The 27,866-nt window shown below is 35.7% G+C and overlaps 1 protein-coding gene across 2 annotated transcripts in view; it reads left to right on the top strand.

Moving 5' to 3' along the window:
* Positions 1–27,866, top strand: part of SLC25A12 (solute carrier family 25 member 12) — a 91,048-nt gene that overhangs the window by 10,850 nt on the left and 52,332 nt on the right. Inside the window, exons 3-5 of one of the 2 annotated variants that reach the window (XM_036879124.2) lie at positions 4,234–4,376; positions 11,940–12,055; positions 20,428–20,567. In XM_036879124.2, the coding sequence (XP_036735019.1) occupies positions 4,234–4,376; positions 11,940–12,055; positions 20,428–20,567 (399 nt within the window). Of the gene's footprint in view, positions 1–4,233; positions 4,377–11,939; positions 12,056–16,642; positions 16,747–20,427; positions 20,568–27,866 lie in introns of those variants that run through there. The other variant, XM_036879125.2, reaches the window with a different exon arrangement.

Below are 27,866 nucleotides of genomic sequence, written 5' to 3' on the forward strand. Positions count from 1 at the left end.
TAATTTGTGTACTTATTACCAAATTCATTATTGGATCACAAACTTAACAAATACTTACTGAGTGCCTACTATGTACCAGGCATTTTTCTTGGTGCTTGGGATACATCAGTGAACAAAGAAACAAAGATTCCTTTGTTGACACATTGTAGTTGGAAGATAGACAGTAAATGTAATAAAGAAGTAAAATATATTGTATGTTAGAGCAGAGCAACTACTCTTCCAATCAGGAGATTATAAATACAGATACTTGTATCTATATACAGATGTACGGTTGTAATTCTAAATAGGGTGAAAAGAGTGGATCTCATTGAGAAGGTGATAAACTCCTCCCAGTGTTATTTTCTACATAGCCAAATGCCTTGGATAACCTGACATTTCATTTTCTCCAGTGTCTTTGCTTCTTGGAGCCTCTCTCTGTCCCAGCCAGACTAGGTATTTGTGAAGTGCGCAGGACAATTGTCCTGGGATTTCCCTTGGCCACTTTCCTAGGTTGGATCATCTATTACTTGGATCCCATATTTTGCTCTTATTTGGTTCAATGCCCTCTTTATTTTTTATTTTTACTCAGGTATTGTTACGCTCAGGTTTCACATGAGCAACAGTTGTGGTTACTACATTTCCCCTATTATCAAGTTCCTACCACATACCCCATTGCAGTCACTATCCATCAGCGTAGTAAGATGCTATAGAGTCACTACTTGTCTTCTCTGTGCTATACTGTGTTCCCCATAAGCCCCCCCTATATTATGTGTGCTAATTGTAGTGCCACTTAATCCCCTTCTCCCTCCCTTCCCACCCATCCTCCCCAGTCCCTTTCCCTTTGGTAACTTAGTCCATTCTTGGGTTCTGTGAGTCTGCTGCTGTTTTGTTCCTTCAGTTTTTGCTTTGTTGTTATACTCCATAGATGAGTGAAATCATTTGGTACTTGTTTTCTCCGCCTGATCAATGCCCTCTTTTTAATGGAGCAATTTCTCCTATAGCTTCCTGAGAAAAAGGGTACATGAAGGGAAAGTATTGACAGCATGGATCCCTCAAAGTACTTTTACAAAACTACCCTTTCAACTTGTTGAAAGTTTTGCTCCATTTAGAAAATAGGCAAAAATTATTTCTCTTAGAATTTTCAAGGCCTGCACTGTATTGTCTTCAAGCTTCCAGTGTTTCTGTTGAGAAAATATGGATGCCATCAGTCATAATTCCTTATATGAGACCTGTTTTTTTCTTTTTGAAAACTGTACGATTTTCTCTTTATTCTGATGTTCTGTAATTTTATGATGATGAGCCCTGGTGTGGGGTTTTGTTTAGTTTAACTTTCTGTGCTTGGCACTTAGTAGGCCCTTGTATTCTTCAATTCTGAGAAATTTTCTGATGTTACTACTTTGATAGTTGACTGAAGTGGCTAAATTGATCAACTGCAACCCAAAGAGGAGGGCTTTGTTTGTTCGTGTTTGGTCATGCCATGGTACATAACACTCTTAAAATAATGAGTCATTTATTTGATAGGTGGGTATTATTATTATATTTTTAAAAATTATCAACATATTTAGTGAAGACCTAATACCCATCCTCCTTAAAGTTTTCCAAAAAGGAGAAGAGGAGAGAATACTCCTGAACTCATTCTACAAGGCCAGCATCACTCTAATACCAAAACCAGGCAAAGACACCACAAAAAAAGAAAATTACAGACCAGTATCCCTGATGAACATAGATGCAAAAATACTCAACAAAATATTAGCAAACCAAATTCAAAAATACATCAAAAGTATCATCCATCATGATCAAGTGGGATTCATCCCAGGGATGCAAGGATGGACAACATTTGAAAATTCATCAACATCGTCCAGTACATCAACAAAAAGAAGTACAGAAAACACACGATCATCTCTTTAGATGCTGAAAAAGCATTTGACAAAATTCAACATCCATTCATGATAAAAACTCTCAACAAAATGGGTATAGAGGACAAGTACCTCAACATAACAAAGGCCATATATGACAAACCCACAGCCAACATTATACTTAACAGTGAGAAGCTGAAAGCTTTTCCTTTAAGATCGGGAACGAGACAAGGATGCTCACTCTCCCCACTATTATTCAACAGAGTTTTGGAGGTCCTAGCCACGGCAATCAGACAAAACAAAGAAATAAAAGGCAATCAGATTGGCAAGGAAGAAGTCAAACTGTCACTGTTTGCAGATGACATAATATTGTACATAAAAATCCCTAAAGAATCCACCCCCAAACTACTGGAACTAATACCTGAATTCAGCAAAGTTGTAGGATACAAAATTAATACACAGAAATCTGTTGCTTTCCTATACACTAATGATGAACCAGCAGAAAGAGAAATCAGGAAAACAGTTCCATTCACAATTGTATCAAAAAGAATAAAATACATAGGAATAAACTTAACCAAGGAAGTGAAAGACTTATACTCGGAAAACTACAAGACACTCTTGAGAGAAACTTAAGAGGACACTAATAAATGGAAATTCATCCCATGCTCTTGGGTAAGAAGAATTAATACTGTCAAAATGGCCATCCTGCCTAAAACAATCTACAGATTCAATGCAATCCCTATCAAAATACCAACAACATTCTTCAACAAATTGGAAAAAATAGTTCTAAAATTCATATGGAACCACAAAAGACCCCGAATAGCAAAAGCAATCCTGAGAAGGAAGAATAAAGCAGGAGGGATCTTGCTTTCCAACTTCAAGCTCTACTACAAAGCCACAGTAATCAAGACAATTTGGTACTGGCACAAGAACAGACCCATAGACCAGTGGAACAGAATGGAGAGCCCAGATATAAATCCAAGCATATATGGTCAATTAATATATGATAAAGGAGCCATGGTTATACAGTGGGGAAATGACAACCTCTTCAACAACTGGTGTTGGCAAAACTGGACAGCCACATGTAAGAGAATGAAACTGAATTATTGTCTAACCCTATACACAAAAGTAAACTCAAAATGGATCAAAGACCTGAATGTAAGACATGAAACCATAAAACACTTAGAAAAAAATATAGGCAAAAATCTCTTGGACATAAACATGAGCAAATTCTTCATGAACATATTGCCCCGGGCAAGGGAAGCAAAAGAAAAAATGAACTAGTGTGATTATATCAAACTAAAAAGCTTCTGTACAGCAAATGACACCATCAGTAGAACAAAAAGACATCCTACAGTATGGGAGAATATATTCATAAATGACATATCTGATAAGGGGTTGACATTGAAATTATATAAAGAACTCATGCACCTCAACAAACAAAAAGCAAATAAGCCAATTTAAAAAATGGGCAGAGTAGCTGAACAGACACTTCTCCAGAGAAGAAATTCAGATGGCCATGAGGCACATGAAAAGATGCTCCACATCACTAATCATCAGAGAAATGCAAATTAAAACTGCAATGAAATGTCACCTCACACCAGTTAGGATGGCCAACATCCAAAAGACAAACAACAACAAATGTTGGCAAGGATGTGGAGAAAGGGGAACCCTCCTACACTGCTGGTGGCAATGTAAACTGGTTCAACCATTGTGGAAAGCAGTATGGAGTTTCCTCAAAAAACTCAAAATAGAAATACCATTTGACTCAGGAATTCCACTCCTAGGAATTTACCCTAAGAATGCTGCAGCCTAGTTTGGCTGCCCTTTCATCTTTCTTTGTCTTTCTCATATTTCTTCTCTTACATATATACATATGTTTAATTGAGGTAGAAGTCATATAACGAAAAATTCAGCATTTTAACCATTTGAAACTATATGATTCAGTTTTTTATTTGCACTGTTGTATGACTATCATCACTATTTAATTCCAAAACATTTTTATCACTCCCAAAGGGAAACTTCATACATGTTACAGCAGTTGTTCTCCATTTCTTCCTCCTCCCAACTCCTGACAACTACTTTTTTACTTTCTGTCAGTATGGATTTGCCCACTGCGGACTTTGCATGTGAAGGGTCATGCAGTATGTGGCCTCTTGAACTTATAATGTTTTCACGGTTCATCCATGTTATAGATTTGTCAGTTCTTTACCAGTGTTCTTAAATCAAGCTCTGGGTGTTTGTTTTTTTCACTGTCCAGAGAGAAATTCTGCATTCATTATCCTTGTTTTGGTTTGAGATTGGCTTTTAATTTACCTTTTTATAAAACATTTGTTAGCTACAAAATGATGTTGAATAATTTAAATTTTTATGTACACGTTATTTATTTATTTTCTAGTATGCCAGTACCGAGGTTGATGGAGAACATTACATGACCCCAGAAGACTTTGTCCAGCGCTATCTTGGACTGTATAATGACCCAAATAGCAATCCAAAGATTGTGCAGCTTTTGGCAGGAGTAGCTGATCAAACCAAGGATGGGTAAGAACCTTTACACATCTTTTGAAAACTAATGTTCTGCAATATCTTATTAAGAAATAGGAAAACTGTAAGTTTACCTATGACCATCTAGGTCTTTAATATTAAGAAATCACGCCTTTTCTTAGAAGCTTATAAAATGTTATTTACTGCCATTACCAAGGATTTGGCATAACTAGCATTTATTTCTTTTATTTGGAAAGACAGTGTCATGTGAAGAGGTACATTTTATGTTGAATAATCTAAACAGAATGGTCTTCAGATAACTTAAGTGTATTTCACTAATTCATTGATTATATAAATATTGATCACCTATTAGGAATTGTTCTAAGTGCTAGAATTATATTATATCCATGAATAAAACAGTAAACACAAAAACAAAAAGGAAGTTAGAACTTGTTGAGAGGTTATAAGTGCTCTGAAGAAAAATAAATAAGGGAAGAATTTTGAGAGTGGAATTTATTCACTTATATGTCTACTCATGTATTGATAAATCGCCGTTTGCCAAGCACCTTTGGGTCTCAGAAATACAAACAAATAAAATGGGGATGGCTGGCCTTAAAAAGAATCTCATGGCTTAGAAGGAGTATTAGTAAACAAAGAAAAAAGTAATTCTTCAGGAATGAGGTGCTTTAAGAGAAGTAAGTATATGAAAGGTACAAAGGAGAGAGATCTGAAAAACCATGGTTAATGCTGTTTAGGGTGGTCAGGACAGCATCATAGAAGAAGCAGTTCTTGAGTGAAATCTGGCTGGGTGAATAGGAGCTTGCCTGTGGTTGGGCAAAAGGGAGGAGAATTCCAGGAAAAGGAGAAGCAGGGCATGTGTGTGTGTGCATGTATTTTGGGGACTGACAGCAGAGAGGCTGTGTTATAGTTGCCCTGGTGTGACTGTGGCATCACTTTATTGCTGTTGGAGTCATGGCTAGAGTGGAGCTGGAGCGTCTGTGTGCTAAGCTTTGACTATATCCTGTGGGCTCGTGACTCTCAGCTTGGAGGTATTTTTAGCCTAGCAGTGTATGGCACTGGCAATACAGAAATAACAAGGTACATATTCCGATAGTGTCAGTTTACTCAAATCGAAGGGGAAAAGCACACCATTTTTATATTGAAATCATATGACTGTATCATGGAGCAAATGGAGTATTTTTATTACTTACAAAGAAAATGTTGCCATGTTGTGTGACTTCCAAGACACACCCCTGGCCTCTCAGGGCCCAGGCTCTTTCTTCCATCTGTAGAGGTGCTTTGTGATAAATATTGTAAAACTAGGCAGTAAGGAGTCTTTAAAAGTTATTTCTGTTACTACAGATACAGTCAGGTTTGAGAAAAAAGGTAGGTTAGAGTAGGATGTGACTTGCTTGCTGCTGGGTTGTTTAGGAGGCTATTGTTATAGTTAAAGTAGAAATGTTGGTATCTAAGTTCTTTGAGTCCAGGGTTAGTACTGTATTCACTTGTGTTTTCTCACAAAATCTAGTGCAATGCATAAAATGTGCCCTAAGTATTTCATGTCTTGGAAAGATTTTATATAGTTCATCAATGGTAGATTTTGGGGAACTTGTACATATTTTGTCTTGAGTCTAATAAGTTACTGTGGACCATTTTTAGTCTTTGGGTCTCTCAATAGTGATTAGACAGTAAGACATATGAAAACTGTATTTAGTCAGATTCCTTCTTCAAAATTATTGAAAGTAACATATACATTTAGCTCTTTTAGAAACTAACAGTATTTATTGTCATTAACTGGGTCAGACACTTGTTTCAGAGTATCTGTCTTTCCAGATGCTTCCTTTTGTGACTGTCTGCTCTGTCCATCTCAGTAGTGTATCTTTGTTGAAGCTGCCGGTGGTTCTCCCAGACTCAGGTGTGTTTTAAAGTGGGGTCAAGTGGAATCAAGGATTTAAGTTGCCAGAGTGGAATAGGGCAAGATGGGTTTTGGCTAGTAAGGAATCTAGTAATGTTGAGTAGTGTTTAAGAAAGCACGCAAGCCTGTTTCTTCTTAAAGGTAAATCTGTTCTATTTCAAAATTTTAAAACTTTGCTTTTTTCTCTGGAATGAGTCAGGCTGGGATTGGGTAGAAATCTGATTCATAGAGTTAAGTCATAAAAGTTTTAAACAAGTTCATGAGACGTACAGATTATTTCTAAAAGCAGATAAAAGTGAATTTTTAAAGAAGCAAAGCAATTCTTAACTTCCTGTTCATGGATGGTCTTCAGAGGTTCCTGAACTTGCTGAAATATAATGCAAAGTGAGTCAATTTGTATCTGCATTTTTCTGGGTAGAACTTCAAAAGGGTCTATGACTTCAAAAAGGTTAAGTATCATTGTTAAAGTTTCCTTAATACTTTTAATTCAAGATAATCAAAGATTTGATTATTCCAAGATACTTATTCCAAGTAGTCGAACGTCCTCATTTTCACATTTGAGGAGAATGAGGCCCGTGAGGTTGATTGACTTGCTCAATAATAAAATTAGTTCACTTAATTTTTACTCCATTTTTCTTCTTGTAATCATCAAAAAAAACACCTCTCCTTTCTCTTTTTCTGTTTCCCACCCTTTTACCCAAGAGCAGTGATCAGCCCCAAGAGGTATTCCTTGGTTCTATTGTTTTTTGATGATGAGTCCTGAAATGTGTGTAACTTGAAATACCATCACCTAATATTGTATAATTATCTAAGACCAAATATGAATTAACAGAACTGTTACTGACAAGTTTAAATGATTAGTCAGGTATGAAGGAAAAGCTGGTTTAGGAGTCGTCAATACCATGCCCTTTTATGCTCTGCTCACCTGCTGTGTCCCCTGTCCCATGTTTTCTTAGCATGTAAACTGTCTCCGTATATTCTTCTTCCCCACTCCCTTTCCTCTGTTAGTAAAATAAGCAGGGGTGTTTTGATATAGGTACGTGCTGTGGAGAGCCATGTAGAAACAACGTTGTATGTTATAAATAGCATGATGGGTTGTCTAAAAGTAAAAGCCATTAGCCAAGTATTATTTGTGAGATTGTGGCTTAAACTTTGAAGTTCTGTTTATATAATGAAAAGCAAAATGATTTTATGCATCAAATGCAGATCTCTGGCTTTATTGTGTGATCTAACCTAAAATATTTAGACAGTTACTTGTTTGATACTGTATCTTCCAGAACCATACTTTCTGTATTTAGCTCTAGTCAAAATTTCATCTGGAGGCTGTAGTTTATAATGTGAAAAACTCGTTTTCCTCTCTTTTACTTTTTCACATGTTTTCCTTTAATATTCTGCATGCATATAAAAACATTTTTATGCAGAAATCCTGGTTGCTTTTAAAATTTCAAAATAAACAATAATAGTTTGAAATTTTATTAGTTTCCATTCAGTAAATTGAAAAGTAACTTTGTAGAAAAATTTTAAAACATCAATTTGATAAAATATTAGTATTTCAAATTGATACAATAAATACATGTTCTTTATAAAAATTTAAATAGCAGTTATATAAAAGGTAGAGTGCTCCTTCATCCTTATTAAAAGAAAAACAAACTCTTAAAGTATGAACTAAGCAGTGGTTTCTTCCCTCCGGTTAGTGGCTGGTGGTTTGCATTTGTCCTGCTAAAGTCTTGATTAGGTCCTTCTAGCAATAGGAGAATCCATGGCAGGATAAAGGGAAAAGAGCTTTAAAAATCACTCTGGAAAATGTTTGCTTTATGGCAGCTGATAAGCAAACTGTTTCTTGCTTGCTGAAAAGTATTGTTACATTATAATGTATGAAATGCCTTGAACTAAAAATAGATAAGGAGCATATTAAAGAGATTCAATGGCTTCTCCTCATCCCAGCATTTCCTCCCAATATTTTATTATGAAAAATTTCAGACATTCAGGGAAGATTAATTTTACAGTAAACATCCACATACCTATCTCATAGATTCTGCCTTTAATGTCTTCCTATACTTCCTTTTTCATGTATCTGTACCTCTTTGTATCAATCCACGCTGTATATGACAAAGTTTAACTCTGAGTATTACCCTAATACTTTCTTATAGTAATTGTCTACTTGCTATACCAGATGCCCTTTCTGTTTTTCAACTGTAACTTTAAATTTGGGGTGAGGGACAGTGAGGTAAATGCGGAATTGAAGGCAGAAGTTGAGGATCTTTGAGCAGGCATGCTGAGTTGCTGAGTGAGCAGATCACCTGACCTCTTTGAGCCTTCTGGAGGTCCTTATATCTCTGAATGAGTATATGATTTGCCTTTTGAATATAATGAGGGACAAAATTTAGATATTTAATAACATCCATGGAGTTTATTAAAGTGCTACTTAGTTGGAAAATACACAACAAGAGTCTCAAATCTGCAGGGGCTGGATGTGCATAATGGATGAGCCTTAGTCTTCTCTGTAGGAGATAGCTTTGGCTTGATTCCAGGGGGCTGGTGCTACCTGGGACCATAAGCCTGTTGCCCAAGCTTGCAATTTAATAAGATAAACCAGAAAACCAGCTATTTATGTTAAGTTTTATGATTTCCTAATGTTGGCAATTAATGTAACTTAAAAACAAATTTTAGCATGCCAAGGAAAACACATGGGCCAAATTCAGCCTGCCAGCTGACCATTTTTATGACCTTTGCTAGTTAAGGAAAAAATCTTTGACCTCTTCTAATAAATACAGAACATTTTACTACTGAGCATAAAATATGGTTTAAAGGTACATATTCTGTATTTCAGTGTAACTGTATTTTTGATGTATAAATTCTTAAGACTTGTCTTGGAAAACCCATGATGTTATGGGTTTTAAAAATCCATCAGTAGCCTACCTCTGTTTAAGTTTTATTCTTAAAATTATTCTTATAATCTTATAAAGTTTATAATCTCATAGTTTAAAATATAAAATATGATTTTATAAATTTATGAAATTTCTCTTATAAAAAAGAGTAAGGCTAATTCTTCATTATAAAAATTTCAGAAACAGATAATGTAGAAAATGTATCAGAAATATATAATGTAGAAAGTGAAGTTCTCTAATTCCTCGCATAGATAATTACTGTATTTGTGTCATACATTCTCATACTTTCAGACTAACCATACCATTGATCTTTTGTTCAAAGCGTAAACCCACATATTACTCGTTGTGTTTTAGGTGTATGTAGAAAGTCATGATGATACCTGATATGTTGTAACTTCATTTCCTTTTATTACCCTAAAATTTGTATAATGATAACTACACTTTGGAGTTTTACCCTGTGTTTTAGTAGCTCACCAATGCCTGTGTTGTAGTACCACATGTGGCCTGATAATCAGTTTTGACTATGAGACTGTCCCTCCCAGGATTTATTAGGTACTCAAGTTCATAATTTCATCAAGGATTCTTCAGCATGGGTACAGTGAAGGCATGTCTTCAGTGCCCTGGATAACGACTCTACAAAGACTTTCCCTCAATGAAGGGCAAAGGCTAGTGTACATCATTGCTTTGGATATAATGTAACTTGTGTAATGTAAACATATTTCAAAGTGTTTTAAGCAATAGAAAATGAAACTTTGAATGTAAAATGTGTCTTAGATGAACCGAGGCATAAATAAAATGCAAAATGTAGTTGTTTTCCTAATACCATGTTGGGAAACATGTCTTTCTAAAAAGTCGTGTATTCTAAATTGAGATTATTCAATAATATTTATGAGTTCCTACCCTGAATCAAGCCTGTGCTCTGTGACCAGCCTACCTTTTGGTGGGGAATTAGACTTTAAACAATGAGTTACATAATTATTTTAATTAGAATTCAAGGGGCAATAAAAAAACCACAGTGGGCTACTGTAATGGTGTAAAGGAAATCTGAAGTCATATGGGGATTCTGAGATGGTTCTCCTGAGGTAATGAGATTTGAGCTGAACTATGTAAAGATTGAGTACAAATTAAATGGGCAAAAGTTTGGAGATGGTGGGATCATTCCAAGGAAAATGAATTGCTGAGTGATGGTCCTGAGTAGAAGGAGCATGGATTGTTCTAGAAGTTCAGAATGAGTAGGCTGGAGTCAAGGAGGAAGGGGGAGGTATGCAGAGGTCAGATCCTGTGGGCCTAGAAGTCACGTCAGTCTGTTCCTTTAGACAGGGTGGTTGTAAATGAATCATTCAAACCAGGTTATTTGAGAATAAAAATGTGGCAGCCTCTACTGCAAAGAGTAAAACATTTTATAATGCCATTTCTTGGATACTAGCCACTTACCAATAGCAGTGATATGGTGTGGAATTTTTGTTGCAAGCTCACTATGGAAGATGTGAGCTTCTAAACTTGTATGTGACAGTCCCATGAGATTATTGAAGGCAATTTCAGTGTAATTTAGCCACTGGCTAGTTTCACAATCCTGAGTATGTAGGGTTCAATAAACTTTAGTTTTCCCCACTTTTGTTCTGAATTTTCCTTAAAATTTTTTTATTATTGACATTTCAATCATATATAAAACAGGGAATAGTGTACTGAATTCAATATTCTCTTCCCCCATTTAAAATAATTGTTAAAATAATTACTAAATTTGTTTGATTTATATCTCCACCCATTCCTCCATCCTTTGGATTATTTTGAAGCATATTCCAGATGACATATTTTGTCTGTAAATGTCTAAGTGTGTAACTCTTAATAGATAAGAAAAATTACCAAAAACAAAATAAAAACTTCCTCAGAAACACTAACATTGATTTGTCAATGTCATCAAGTATTTGTGTTATATCAGTATTTCCATTTCCTGATTTTCTTATAAATTAAGAAAAAAATTCTTTTACTTTCCTTGAATGAGAATCAAAATAAGATCTGTATCTTACAGTTAATTGCTGTATCTCTTAGGTCTGTAATAGGCTGTCCTCCATATCTTCTTTAAAAGTTGTTTTTCTTACAACTGCAGAATGTTTGCCCTTAAAAGAAGATTGTTAAGTGATAAATGAAGTTTGTGAGGCTGGCCCAGTCTTTAATTGCTAAATCTGGTAGCTACATATAGATAACTGCTCATTTAGGAGCTAGTCAATACGTGAGCTATTAATTTCCTAAAAGGTTTAACACGGATAAAATTAAAACAGTTTTCTATAGTCTGCATTTTTGCTGATTGTGTTTCTGTGGTGATGTTTAACATGTTCTTTCTCCTTTGTATTTTCTGTAAATTGTTGATTATGAGTAGTGGTTCTCAGCATGGTGGGTGCTACTAGCATCTAGTAGGTAGAGGCTAGGGGTGCTGCTAAACATAAAATGTACAGGAAGCCCCCACGACAAAGAATTATCCATATTAAAATGGCACTATTGAGGGCCAAATTTGAGAAACTATGATTTAATCAGATTCAGGCTTAATTATTTTTTATATAGCTTTCTCTCTTTTTGTGTTGCTGGGAGCTATTGCTTATTGCCCAGGTATATTAATTTATTAGGGGTTTATAAAAGGGATATATTCTAATTTTGTCATTCCTCTTTCTTTATTATCTGGAATACCTTTATAAAGAGAAATTCCCCTTTGTCAATTATTTGGTTACCCTGAGCTACAGTTTATGCAATAAAGGCATGTTAAATACCTGATGTTTCTCCTTTCTTCACCAGCCAATAACATTTTATGTTTTTAAATTCTAGGTTGATCTCCTATCAAGAGTTTTTGGCATTTGAATCTGTTTTATGTGCTCCAGATTCCATGTTCATAGTGGCTTTCCAATTGTTTGACAAGAGTGGAAATGGAGAGGTCACATTTGGTAAGGAAAAAAAAAGATTACAAGTGATAAATGAAGTTAGTGAGGCTGGCCCAGTCTTTAACTACATATAGATTGCTGCTTATTTAGGAGCTTCTCAATAAGTGAAGTGTTAATTTCCTAAAAGGATTTACACAGATAAAATTTAAATGGTGTTATTTCCTGCAGAGCTTTAGACTATTGCAAACAATTAAGGAATCTAGGAAAGCTGTTGCTTCAGCTCATTGAATCACTGACACGTTCACATTGCTAAAATAGGTGGTATAAAATGTTCTTGTTCTGGGCCAGCCTGGGCAAATTCTTTATGAAGTAGACCATGAACAACATCTCATTCTTTAAAGGATTTCATAGAAAGTTCAGAACTTTTTCTGTAGCATCTTTGGAAAATTGCTACTGTTGTCATTTTAACATTAAGAGTGGAATGAAGGAGAGAATTAAGGCAAGAATAGTTAGCATTCTCTGAACTCCCATTTTGGATTTTGGATTTTAGGAAACAAGACTAGAATATTAAAATTTCCATTTGAATTGGATGTAAAAAATTGATTTAAATCCTTTGATAGGCACATATCACAATACATTGTCAATGTTGCATGTGCATAGGAACCAGAATTTCTAAATGTAGCGATCGATGCGCTAGTTTTTAAAGATGCTTATTTGCCAAAATTAGTTTGTGTTTAGTAAAAGTATTAGCTAAAATCCTGCAACAGGCTTTCCAATAAAAGCAGTGTTTTTGAGGACCTTGACCCTTCCTCCCTTTTTTTTATATTTGGATTTTTAAAATTGTGGTAAACCAACACATAAACTTTACCATGTTAATCATTTCTAAGTATACAGTTGAGCATATTCATATTGATTTGAAACAGAGCTCCAGAACTTTCTTATCTTGTAAAACTAAATTTTGAGCCTACTTTATGGTACCATTTGGCATCAATATGTGGTAGAGAATCTCTAAAATCAGGCTTTCCCTGAACCACAGTGCTAAATATTTATTCACTGTAGTGTTTGTTATAAAACAAATAACCTTTACTTAAACCTAAAGGAAGAAGTATCACTGCTATGGTAAGGATGTTGAGAAAGTACAGGTATCCAGAAGGACTAGAGGTGCCTTTTCTGTGATCTTAATGGGATGGTGTTGATTGTTTCCTTCTCTCTGCCCACTGACCCAGGTGTTTTCTGTATAAGACAATTTTTCCAAATACCTTTGCAGAGCTCCTTAGGTTTCTATATGTTTCTTGGGATTCTCCCGGCCTTGGAGCAAGTTCTGGTCATTCTGCCTCCTAAAGAATGCTGAATTTCTTCAAAACACCTAGATTCTATAAAACCTTTACTATCTCATCATTTGGCATTAACTTTATACTAGGAATAATGCTGCATATTTGATTTTCAGTAGATCATCACACATGCTCATATGTCTCACTTCCAAATGCAGAGCAGAAATACTTGGGAAATGCTGGGGACTTTGTCCCCTTCCTGCCCTGCTTCTCTAGTTTTGAGGATATATTTTTTGACAGATTTTCTTAACTAAAAGTTAAATGCTTGGGAAATAATATCTGTATTAGTGACAGTGTACTTGGGCTTTATAATGTATCCATTGTTAAAGAATTATATTTCCCAAAACCAAATTGTAATTTATTTTGTTCCTTCTACCTTGGTATGATTCCTTGTGCCTCGTCCATTTGGTTGCTTTTTCAAATTTCTATTTTTAAAAATAAGTCACTCAAGTTAGTTCATCTAATAGATTAACAGTAGAGACTCATGCCATGTTGATTACTAGATTAAAATGAGTGTAGGAAGTAGCTGAGTGGTTAGTTGAAAGCTTGTAGTTATTAGATTCCAACTTTAGCATTTTTATAATTTTTTTGTTTTTCCCTCAGACTGTGACTTTATGAGTTAGAATTTCAAGAAAGTATAATTAGGGTTAAGAGCAAAACAAACCAGTTTCAGTTTTATAGCATCTGGTATGAACTGAAGAGCATGTAAACCCTCCACATTCCCACTTTCATTCTTCTCCATAATCTAGAGATAGGAAGATTCCTACAGAATAAGGTAAAGCTGAACCCCTTCTAGCATTGTTTCTGGGATCCCCAGCCAGCTGCGTGGTTCCTTGACGGTGCTCACTCTTTTCCTGGGGACGTTGGCTGTTTCCCCTTCCTCCCCTGCCTCCCTAGTTTTGAGGATCCATTTTTAGCCAAATTTTATTCACTAAAATGAAAAGTATCATAATGAGGGAGAGAAAATATCATTTTATATTCTTAAGAGGAAAAGCATTGAAACTGTTAGAGATGCCATTTAGTATGATTTTTAAGGTCCACTCATTTCAGGCTATATTCAGGACTTTGGAATTTCAGCTTAAGGAATTAATTAACTTGGAGTTTATTTTTATAGGATTTTGGATCTGTGATAAAGGTCAGTTTTAATGTTTGTACCCACTTAATAAAGTGAATTGTACTTATGTATTTATAGACACACGTTTAGATAAAAGGTAAATATAAATCTATTCTAACTCTAAATCATTTTCACCAAATGGCCTTATGTTTTCTAGTTCGAAGCTCATTTAAAGTATAGTTTTCTCTTGTGCACATCAGGTGAGAAAGGTGGGAGAGAGAGTATTGGATGCAAGTTGTAATAGTGTGGGGAGACTGTTATGCCAACGGTATCTCTCATGGACTATAATGATGATGTTATCTGTGCACTTGTATATATTCTCATCTATGCTTTTGTTTTTTTAGATATGCTTTTTATACACATCAAATTATGTATTTGAATTGTGTGCATCTTTGCACGTGTTTATATAAGTAGCAGTACTGAACAACATGTACTTGAGTGCTGGACAAGTTTTTTTTTTCATTGTTGGAGATGCTTCTACTCTCAGGGAAAGGGCTTACTTTGAGACCTTGGCAATCTGTTTCAGAATATACAAGCTCAGGAGAGGGTTCTGGAGTTTTTAAAGGAGTGAATGAAACCATTAGTTTCCTCTTTGATGTTCCTTTAATAAAACTTCTAATGCATGCTGTGGATAATTACTTTTAATGGTTTGTATACCTGTTAACTGCCTGGTGGCATGAGCCTTATAAAGGCCATTGCATGACTGGTGTGTGCTAGAAACAATGTTCACTTCCCTTGGTCTCATTGTTATCCACTAGTGTATTGGGTATTCTGTTTGGTAGAATTAGGCTGAGGTAACCTAGATAACCAGTTATACTACATTGTGTTGTCAATAGCTGCTATAGATTTGTCCCAAATTAAAAATAATAAAAGCCTTTTGTTTTAACAAGGATATAATCATTCTAAAACAAAACAAAACAAAATGAAACCCAAACTCTTATCTATTAATTAACAAATGAATATAAAACATGTTATATATTCCAAGTTTCTTATTAAAATCTCATCAACATTGGGTTCCAAAGTGTTTGCCTAGGAAATGGAAACTCTCCACGTGACCTATTCCAAGGGTATATCATCATTCTTTGACTGTAGAACCCTCAAAAAGCAGGGATTTCTTTTGATTTTGTATTATGTTTGGCCATCATTATGTATGACAAATAAATTTTCTTCTGATTGTGCCTCTAAAATGCACTCTTTTTTCCTAAATGGAAGAATTGATTGGGGTGATGTAGGCATGATCATTGCTATTATTAAAAGGTTCAGGAAATGGAAGTCTATATATGAAAAATGTTGTACCTTCTGTCAGTGGAAACGAAGCTCTAGACATAGAATAATATGACATTCCAATGGTAATAAATATCTAGTTTAATCTGGTAAGAATTAGAGCTTGACCTGGGCGTTCAAATTAAATCAGGAAGAATTTGTGAGACTCCTTTCAGATATCACAGAAAAGGTTATAGTAATACTCAAGATTACTGGACTAGCTTAGAGTTTGAGGTAAAAAAAGGATATGGTGTCAGTTTTGATGCCATTTGGTGATAGATTGTGCAGCATCTCATTTCTTTAGTAACAGATGCCCTTTCAATGTAAACTCACCTTACCTGAGAAATGGGCCTTTACATGTATTTGGCAGCAGGACTGCTCTATTGGCTGATTGTGCAGTAGTCCCTTCTGGAGGTAGGTAAAGGGTTAGCAGAAGTGCCTGCCTGCAGAGAGGCAGGTGGTCGCCCGGGAAGCTACTGGCCCAGCTGGAAGTAAAGCCTAGAAGTCGGCCAGAGTCGACGTGCCACGCCGGCTGGGATGTCCTCCTAGAGCTCCCGTTGTCAATCTTTTTTTGTTGTTGCTTGTTTCCCTTTGTTTTCTTTTTCTGGTCTCTTAGTTGTTCCTCTTCTTTCCCCCTAAATTTTCCTTCACTGAAAAACTCTTTACTTCTACAAGTCTTGCCATTGTTTTTGTTCAGTTACACTTAAGGATATTCACTGTTCATAGTGGAAGTCCTTCTAAAAGCCTCTTTGACTTCACTTTAAGAACCATGCAGGTGAAACTCAGCTGTTGAGGACTTTTTCCCCCTGACAGTACATGCTTGGTCTCAAGCCTTTAAGTCGGAAGCAGTGGCTCCTGCTGGGCTGGAATCCCGGAATCAGGATGTTGTGGGCTGATGGTAGGTGGGCTGTGTCACAGGGCTGATGGCTTGTATACCTACAGGAGGAGTTCTCTGGCCACACCGTTGGTACAGCAGCTCCTTCCAGGCTCATTCATGGAGCAGGCATGGTGGCAGTCTTGGAGAAGAGTGCCAGCCCCGGTCAGAGGTAATTTTGTACTGCAGAAAGGTGAACCAGACCAGTAGGAAGCTCCCATAAGGACCAGGGGAAGGGTGAGGGTGGATGAGCTGGGGAGACACAGTGTGGGCTTCTGGGGAAATTACAATCTCTATTAAGACGTATTTACCTAATGTATTTGCTTCAGTGTGTATTTCATCTAGTCCAATCATCATAAGTGACTGATAGAGCTAAACTGACTAATGTTACACATCTGTGAACATTTTAACTTAATCAGACTTGTGACCATTACCTGCCTCCTTGACAAATCATTGTGCTCCTCTCCTGTGAGCAAAGAGAACATAATGACAGGCTACTTTTGTATCTTGCCCCAGTTCCCTTCTGAAAAGAATTAAAACATCACTTTCCTAAGCCCATGCTCTGCAGGAAGTGAAAAAGTGGTCTTTTGTTTTCTATATGTCAGAAAACGAATGGATTCCTATTTCTCTTAGCATGCCAACCTACTACAAAACACAAGATCATGATCTTGCTGCCAGTAAGATGTGACTGCCATATTCCTTTCATCCAGGCCAGAAATACAGCCACTGAAATAGCACTCCAAGGAGTACTGTTTAGAGCTAAAGACCCTTGTTTGCCACTGGAAAGACGGGATTCTCTCTGGGGGAAAACTTGCTAAGCAGTTTCAGTTAGCTGTATTGGGTATATTTGAGATTACTAGGGTTCCCTTTCATGTCATGCAGAACCTGATGAAACTGGGTAAGATAAGAAAAACATCAGTATTTGAGCTATTGCTTCACAAAATTATAGGCTCTTCAGTCCTGGAGCTTTTGTACAACTTTTTTTGATAAGCACACCCTGGTATAAGTAAAGTGGTAGTTATGAATTGGTTTTCAAAACAATGGTTGGACTAATTGTTTCTATAAGTTCTCTGAGTTAGCCTTAGGCAGTTGGTAGTGGAAATAACAGGATATCAGTAGGGTACATCAAGAGGTACTGAAGTAGGTTTGAAATTTTGTTAGTCCTAGAAACTCAATTGTAGCCTGTGACATGGTTAAAATGATTAGAAGCATGGGGGTAGTGAATAAACCACAGTACATAATAATGGTCATAATAAAACCATATGCAAAGTTGTCAACTGACCACTTTGGGAGAAGTAGGAAATGTTCAAATATATACTCATGGAAAATGACCCTTCAATATTTGGGGAGATTACTGAATAATTTAGGCCATCATTTGTTTCATAGATATTCTGAGATCTTATTTAAAGGTAGCTAGGAAGTTTACAAAATAGGATTTTAGTTAAGGTATTATGGAGCTATTTTTCTGAATGCAAACTATACATTGTATTTTTTGTTTATAAATATCCCTTTTGTGATAGCAATTTTCATAGTTAATTAAAATTTCCATAGTTTCACACTTGAGATTCTGATGTTTTCATATAGAGATTCTGATGTTTCATATAAAGGGAATTCTGTTCTACGATTATATATAATGTATCTAGGTAGCAATATGTATGTTTTTTTATCAAATAGTTGAGTTTTGGAAGTTGTGATCTTTAAAATAAAGGTTATCATAAAATAATTTATTCCTTTAATAATCTTAATATTACTAAATTAAATGTATGTAATAATTTAAGTTGTCCTATTTGGCTTTTAAAATTTCTTCACATTTGCTTAGTCTGACACCTTGTTAGGATTTAAAAATAAGAAATCTAATTTGAAATAGAAGTGACTAAATTAGGATCCTAAAAAGTATTGATCTGCCAAATTTTTAGCTCTATTTTTTGCAACCCATTATTTTAATTAATATGAATTAATTCATGTATGTTAATTTAATATTACCATAAACTAACATATTTTACAACTTGTTGATGTTTCATATAAATTTAAGGGTAATCTTTTGTTGGTTAGAAGACAAGATCCCATGTATTGCTATTGAGTTAATTCTTTGCTTTTAGAAACAAAATCCCATTTACTTAATTTGTGTTTATGGAAGATGAAAATAATTTGACATGGTTTGAAAACTCTGAAGTACTGTTGCGACTTAGGGAAGAAAAAATGCTCCCTTCCATTTGAAAGAAAAGACGAGAATCCCATCTCGCCAGTGACATCCAATGCCTTCTTGCAACTTACTGATTGTTGTGCCCTATTCAGAGCTGATGTACTGAGCCCAGACAGGCAGGATCTCTAGTTAGGATTCACACACACACACACACCATAGCAATGCTTTTATCCAGAAAAAAAGATATGTATATACACCACACACACACACACACACACACACCATAGCAATGCTTTTATCCAGAAAAAAAGATATGTATATACACCACACACACACACACACACACACACACACACACACCATAGCAATGCTTTTATCCAGAAAAAAAGATATATATATACACCACACACACACACACACACACACCATAGCAATGCTTTTATCCAGAAAAAAAGATATATATATACACCACACACACACACACACACACACACCATAGCAATGCTTTTATCCAGAAAAAAAGATATGTATATACACCACACACACACACACACCATAGCAATGCTTTTATCCAGAAAAAAAGATGTAAAACTGAAGGGAATCCATTAAACCATTAATATCAGATCCATATCTTGCTCAAAGAATTTGCAGAAATTAGAGAAAATAGCTTAGTTGGAGATTATAAAGCATTAAACTTGTATTTACTAATTCTTTAGTATAATTTATAGCTATTGATGGTAAAACCTTTTCACTAATATAATTGGCTTAAATTTGAAAATAATTTTGTTCTTAAGACATCAGTAAAACAGGCTTCCTGCTTTCTTAATTAATTTTTTTTTTTTGGCATGAGCTTCTAAATTAGTCTATCCAGTCTATGCTTGTTAAAGAACCAGTCATTTGTGAATTGACTTTTATAGTAAGTGTAGAAATGTGTAAGAAAGTGAATGACACTTAGTGCATGAAGACAAGCTGTCAGAGGGTCTGGGTTTTATATTACACCAGGACTGGTTCCTATATAAAAGTTAGTGTACTGTGTTTAGTACTTTATTTAAAAGTGAATCACTAATTTCATTTATCTTAAAACATTTTAATAGTTGAGACTAATAATCATGGTTTTTATGGGGATTTTGAAGTTTTGTGTCAAGACCATATTTTTGACAATATCAGAAGCTTTTAATAAGGTGCTTGCTGCTGAGCTAATAATACGCTTTTGGTAGTATTTCTTATACCTATCTTCAATAGACATATTCAGACTAGTGTGAATGTAATAATCAAGCCTCAATCAAACCATACTTAGTATGACAAATATTGCATTATACTGTAATTTAGGTATTCATGCTTCTGATAAAGGGCTTAATTCGACTCCTTGAGGAACTGGGAAAACACTATTGATTTTATACTGGAATGCAAAGTAGCAGCCATTTATAGTGCAAGATATAAATCACTTCCTAATTAAAATTAAATCAAGAGAAATTAAGAATCTCATGGCCTTATATGTAATGGTACACAATCTTAAGTGTAAAATTATATTTTGTATCAATTGTGTTCCTGTGCATGGGTTTCTGGGCACAAAAAATTGCAGCTAATCTTAATAGGAGCAGATAATATTGACTTAAAAAATTTCTCTTAATTTCTTTCTGTAGGAACTTTGCAGTGGACTAAACTACTTATTCCAGATATAATTTCTTTATTTTTGTTTTCCCTTTTAAGAAAATGTCAAAGAAATTTTTGGACAGACTATTATTCATCATCATATCCCTTTTAACTGGGACTGTGAATTTATCCGACTGCATTTTGGGCATAATCGGAAGAAGCATCTTAACTACACAGAATTCACCCAGTTTCTCCAGGTAAGCATAGGTTTCATAACTGGTGTAAATATGCCGTTCCTTCTCCACCTCCTTCTCTTTTGGTTTTATTAAGTTTATTACAAAAAGTAACAATTCTCTGAGGCATTTCACCCCCATTTTTCATTTCCCACTCTCAGAGATAACTTCTTTAAACTCTTCTACTTGTTTCCTTCAGTGTTTACTTCCATAGCTTTAAATATTAGACTTGTGCTGTGCTTCTACTTTTCAGTTTTTTACTTTTTGATATTTTTTATTGAATTTCAAGTAGGTGAAGCTAGTTTCTTCACCTCTCCTTCTCTACCACAGAGTAGGATATTTTCTGTCCCCACCTCCGTGTAATTATGTCATGATTCTGCTTGGGTCAGTAATTGTATTTGAGTTACTATAATTTTATAGACACTGTACATGACTAAAATGATTACTTAGAGTTTCTAGTTTTTCTTGTTTCATTTTCTATATATTAATACTAGTTCATTCTCAAATTTTGCTTCAGTTACTAAAATCTCATTTTAATATGTTTAAAATATATTAGGTGCTATCAGTTCCATCTTCTTGGAGCTCTCCAGGAGCTTTCTTTCTCTTTTAAAAAAATTGAGGTAAAATTCACTTCCTATAAAATTAACCCTGTATAAGTGCACAATTGAGTGGCATTTAATGTACACAATGTTGTGCAGCTATCACCTCTAATTCCAAAACCTTTCATCACTCCAGAAGAAAATCTGTGCCCAGTAACAGTCACTCCCCATTCCTGCCTCTCTTCCAACCCTGGCAACCACCAGTCTACTTTCTGTCTCCCTGGACTTACCTGTGCTGGATGTTGCATATACAGTCATCCCCCCTCATCCGCGGTTTCGCTTTCCACGGTTTCAGTTACCTGTGGTCAGCCTCACTCCAGGAGCCAAAGGTCTCCTCTGACATAGCGTCAGACGGTCAGCAGTAGTCTAGTGCTACGTCACTCCCCTTGACTCATCTCATCACATAGGCATTTTGTCATCTCACATCATCACAAGAAGAAGGGTGAGTACATTGCTGGTATGATACTTAGAACACATTCTCATAGCTTTCATTATACTATATTGTTGTAATTCTTTCATTTTATTGTTGTTAATCTCTTACTGGAGCTAGTTTATAAACAGCTTTATCATAGGTATGCATGTAGAGGCAAAATAGAGTTTATGTAGGGCTCAGTACTATCTGTGGTTCCAGGCATCCATACTGGGTATCTTGGAACATATCCCCCACAGATAAAGGGGAGACTACTGTAAATGGAATCATACAGTATGATATTTAGTATCTGGCTTTTTTTCTCTTAGCATAAGGTTTTCAAGGATTATTTGTGTATTAGTACTCCATTCTTTTTTAGTGGCTGAATAATATTCCATATGTGGATATACCATATTTTGTCTAGACATTCATTAGTTGACAGACATATGGGTTCTCATCTTTTGGCTGCTGTGAATAGTGCTGTTGTGAACACTGGTGTATAAGTACTTGTTTGAATACCTGTTTTCAGATCTTTTGAGTATATCCCTAGAAATGGAATTGCTGGGTCATATGGTAATTTTATGTTTAACTTTTTGAGGAATCACCAGACTCTTTTCCACAGCCTCTGCACAGTTTTCCTAGAACTTTCTGACCTGCTTCATGTTTGGGGGATGGACATTGTACCTGTTGCAGAGTTGTTAGTCTGTGATCTCCCTTCACTTTTATCCTGGGGAACCCATTTGCCTTTCTGTTAACATTGAATCTCCTGTTTGCTGGATTTCATGTGTTACTTTATTACAGTTTATTTCTGCTTGGTGGAATACTTCCTGAAGGAGCTTCCTGAGGAAAGTACAATAGTTTTTTGTGAGACTTTTCATATCTGAAAACCTCTTCTCTATCATTACACTTAGTTTGGCTAGGTACAGAGTTCTAGTGGGAATTAAATTTTCTTCCTGTGGATAAAATGAGAGTTCCTGTGGCCAGGATTCTCACCTGGCCCTGGTTGGCTAGCTCACTGCACACCTGTGGGCAATACATGGCTGTTAACTCTATAAAAGGAGCTCCGCCCAGTGCTCTGCGTGCTACACGGCAGGGCTGCAAGGCTGCAGGAGAGCAGAGCAGAGGCCCAGAGGACGGCTGTGCGGGACAACTGTGCAGAGAGACCCAGAGGATGGCTGTGTGGGACAACTGCAGGACGCCTGTGCAGGCAGAGAGGCCCAGAGGATGGCTGTGCGGACAGAGGGGCCCAGAGGCAGAGACTGGCTTGCTGCATACAGACTTGCTCTGAGTGAATGGGATTTTAGTGAGTGACCTGCCACTGTGAGAATAAAGTTGGGTATAACCCTTTCACCCCAAGAACGTTTTGCTGTCATTTTCTTTGGTCACACTGAATCCATAGAGAACTTGCCTGGGGCTCAAACCCATTGGCAAGACATTCCTAACTTTGAAAACATTTCTCTTTTGTTTCTAGCTTCCATTGTTGCCACTGAAAAGTTCAGTGCCATTCTCATTCTGTTTTGAAACATTTTTTTCACTCTGGAGGGTTTTAAGATTTTTTTACTTCAGTGTTTTAAAATTTCATGGTGATATTCCTTGGTGGGAGCTCATTTTTTATTCATTGTGTTGGGCATTCAGTGGGCTCTTTTCATTTGAAATCTTCTGTCCTTCAATTCTTGAAAATATTCTTATTACTTCTTTAATTATATTTTCTTCCTTTCTAGAACTATTTAAATCTAGTAAGTGAATGATCCTTTAGTTTTCCTTTCTCTCTTACTTTCCTTCTAAACCTTCTATTTTTAATTTTAACTGTATTTCTAATTTTTGAGTTCTTTTAGGTTTTCTGAATATTCCTTTTTAAGGAATAGTATTCTGTTCTTCTTTCATAGACGTACTATTTTCTCTCACTTCTCCAAAGATTTTAAAAACAGGGTTTTTGTTTTTGTTTTTTAAAAACTTTTCTTCTTCCTGAAGAATGTCTGTTTCCTCCAAGTATCTTTCTCTTTGCTTGGGTCTTTGTTTTTTCATGTCAATGGCTTTTCTCCTATGACTTGTGGTCCTTGGTCCTCGGTCCTCTGCTCAGATTTAGGATTGAAGCTTCTTTGGAGCTCTCAGTTCATGATAGGATGTATAACTCTGGACCTTATTATAAAGTTCACTGGCTGGGCTATTTTATTTGGGACTGTCTTGCCAATGAGTGTCAGCCCTGGTCAAGTTCACTATGGATTCAGTGAGACCGAGGAATAACAATGGAACGTTCTTGGGGTGAAAGAGTTTATTACCCAGCTTTGTTCTCCCCATAATAGGTTGAGCACTGGAATTACTTCTGCATCCAACAGTCTGCAGGTCCATAATCCTCCTTCATCTCTGCCTCTGCCCAGAGCACTTTTATAGTGACTCAGTCAATAGTGACTTACTGCCTACAGGTGTGGAAGCAGTAGCCTAGCAGTAGGCCGATTACATCATCAAGTAATTTACATTCAGGTGAGGATCCTGGCCATAGGAACTTCAATTTTCCCTACAGGGACCCTCTAAGGTCTTTATGTTCAGATCTTTTCCTTTGGATCGGGGAATCATAATAATCATGTGACCTCCCATCTGGTATGTTAGATCTGGCTTTTGATATTCTGGTTGCTGAGTAAGACAAGAGGGTTGTAGGTATCAGCATTCAATATGGAGATGGACTTTCAGTTAATTACCTCTTCAACTGTGCTGTTCTTCCCTACTCCAGAGATCATCTGTTAAACTCTCCAGGCAGTGAATTCTAGTCTGCCAGGGTTGAGAAAGGGCCAGAGGCCTCGCTGTGGTGCAGTAAGACAGGTAACTGCTTTTTAAATGGACTGCCATCTAAGCCACCAGGTTTCAGTTTTACCTCCAGGTGAAAGCCAATCCCCGAATCACTTGCTGGGGAAGTTTAAGGGGTCAGCTGTCTGTTTTTTGGCTTTCTCTACCAATTTTCTTGGGCATATTGAGTCATTTGTCACTTGCCCTTCTGCTCTCTAATCTTAAAAAATAGTTGCTATCTTCTCCTTTCTGTTTTCTTAGTCCTTGAGTTTCTATTTTGTTTTGTTTTTAAGTTTTTTGCTGTGATTGTAGTGGAGAGTAGAGTTTTGGAAGACAGCAGAGTTGAATGTACCAGTAGCTCAGTCTATAGAAAGCCACACTATACCTGAAGCTCTGCTATTTTTACCTCACAGTTAGATGAAACATATTTCCAAGTGCATAAGATCTTTAGCTTTAGCAAACTTCCATTCTTTTCCCTTTCCCTCAGTTCCCCTACCTACCCTTTGATTCCAGAAGCAGATTTATTTTTATCCTTTAAAATACTGTATCTTTTCAGGTGAAGTATCTTTTTAGAGGATCTTTATTTTATCTTTTACAAGCCTAGAGTATTATTTTTCCTTATGAGCATGATCACAGAAAACTGTGTCCTTTAGTTATGGCTGTTTGTAAAGTGCAGTGCTTATTCTAACACTTTCACTGTTAGTGCCTAGCTGTCTGACCTTGTAAAATGCTCATACTTGAAAGATTTCTCTAAAGAGGGCTTGCTCACATTGTTGGTTTTCTTTCATTTAAGGAAGATATTTTACAATATCCATTCTACCCTGGTGTTAATTATACTCCATAAAATGGGAGCTTTATATATGAAACTTCTTTTACTCTTTGTTTTGCTTCTCATTTTGAAGTCCTTAATTTTAATTTTTTATATTTTTTGTTTTGAAATACTTCAAGTATATTTAAAAATACAATAGTATAATGAACCCCCATGTATCCATCAACCAACTTCAACAATTATGAACTATTGGCCAATCTTGTTTTATCTGTACTCTCCACTCTTCCCGCAGTGCATAATTTGGAAGCCAGTCCCATACACTGTTGTTTGATCTGTGGTACCTCAAATATATATCTTTAAAAGATATGTAAGAGACATTCTTCAGAATAGATCACATATGAGGCCACAAAAAGAGCCTCAGTAAATTGAAAAAGATTGTAATTGTTTCAGGCAACCACAATAGTATGAAACTAGAAGTAAATTACATGAAGAAAACAACCCCATAAATACATGGAGGCTAAACAACATGCTTCTAAATAATCAATGGGTCAATGAACAAATTAAAACAGAAATCAAGCAATACATGGAGACACATGGAAATAAAAATACAACAGTGCAAAATTTATGGAACATCACAAAAGCAGTTCTAAGAGGGAAGTACATAGCAATACAAACCTACCTCAAGAAACAATAATACCAAATAGTCTAGATTTACCATTAAAGAAAGTAGAAAAAGAAGAAAAAATGAATCCCAGAGTTACTAGAGGGAGGCACATAATAAAGATCAGAGCAGAAGTAAATGAAATAGAGAAGAATAATACAAGAGAAAAAAAAATAAATGAACCAAGAGCTGGTTCTTTGAGAAAATAAAATAGGCAACCCCCTAGCCATACTAATCAAGAAAAAAAGAGAGAGTACAAAAATAAACAAAATCAGAAATGAAAACAAGTCTGAACAAATACCACAGAAATACAAAGAATTATTAGAGAATTCCATGAAAAATTATATGCCAAAAAATTGGACAATCTAGAAGAAATAGACAATTCCTAGAAAAATACAGCCTTCCAAGACTGACCCAGGAAGAAACAAAATCTGAACAGACTCAATACCAATAACAAAATTTAATTAGTAATCAAAAAACTCCTAATAAAAGTCCAGGATCAGATGGCTTCACAATTGAATTCTACCAAACATTTAAAGTAGAGCTAATACCCATCCTTCTTAAAGTATTCCAAAAAGTAGAAGAGAGAATACTAAACTCATTCTATGAAGTCAGCATCACTCTAATACCAAATCCAGACAAATACACCACAAAAAAAGAAAATTACAGACCAATATTGCTGATGAACATAGATGCAAAAATCCTTAACAAAATATTAGCAAACTGAATTCAAAAATACAACAAAAATGATCATCCATCATGATCAAGTGGGATTTATTTCAAGGATGCAGGGATGGTACAATATTTGCAAATCAGCCAATATCATACACCACAAATTACAAAAAGAAGGATAAAAACTGTATGATCATCTTAATAGATGCTGAAAAAGCATTTGACAAAATTCAACGTCTATTCATGATAATTCATGATAAAAACTCAACAAAATGCTTATAGATGGCACATACCTCAACATAATAAAGGCCATATATGAGAAATCCACAGCCAACATTATATATAACAGTGAAAAGCTGAAAGCTTTTCCTCTGATATTGGGAACAAGACAAGGATGCCCACTCTCACCACTTTTACTCAACATAGTACTGGAGGTCCTAGCCGCAGCAATCAGACAACATAGAGATGAAAGGCATCCAAATTGGTAAGGAAGAAGTTAAACTGTAACTATTTGCAGATGATATGATATTATACATAGAAAATCCTAAAGACTCTACCAAAAAACTATTGGAACTAATAATTGAATTCAGCAAAGTGGCAGGATACAAAATTAATACATGTAAATCTGTTGCATCCCTATATACTAATGATGAACTAGCAGAAAGAGAAATCAGAAAAACAACTCCATTTGCAATTGCATCAAAAATAATAAAATACCTAGGAACAAACCTAATGAAGGAGATAAAAGGCCTGTACTCTGAAAACTATAAGACACTCAGGAGAGAAATTAAACACAAATAAATGGGAACCAATCCCATGCTCATGGATAGGAAAAATTGATATTGTCAAATGGTACCCTGCCCAGAGCAATTTACACATTCAGTGCAATCCCTATCAAAATACCAGTGGCATTTTTCAACTAAAGCAAATAATCCTAAAATTCATGTGGAACCACAAAAGACCCTGACTAACCAAAGCCATCCTGAGAAAGAAGAACAAATCTAGAAGTATTATGCTTCCTGACTTCAAGCTATACCACAATGCTACAGTAATCATGGTATGGTACTGGCACAAGAATAGACTCATATATCAGTGGAACAGAATAGAGAGCCCAGAAATAAACCCATGTATATATGGTCAATTAATATACAGTAAAACAACCATGAATACACAATGGGTAAAAGACAGTCTCTTCAATAACTGGTATTATTGTGCCTGGTGTTACAAGCTTTTGTACAATAGAGGATACCATCAACAGAACAAAAATTCAACCTACAGTATGGGAGAATATATTCATAAATTGTTTCATGATTTAGCTGATAGGAGGTTAACATCAGAAATATATAAAGAAGCCATACACCTCAACACCAAAATTAAATAACCCAATTAAAAAATGGGTGGAGGACCTGAACAAACATTTTTCTAAAGAAGA

The sequence above is a fragment of the Manis pentadactyla genome, chromosome 6, assembly GCF_030020395.1.
Source record: "Manis pentadactyla isolate mManPen7 chromosome 6, mManPen7.hap1, whole genome shotgun sequence".
Lineage (NCBI taxonomy): Eukaryota > Metazoa > Chordata > Mammalia > Pholidota > Manidae > Manis > Manis pentadactyla.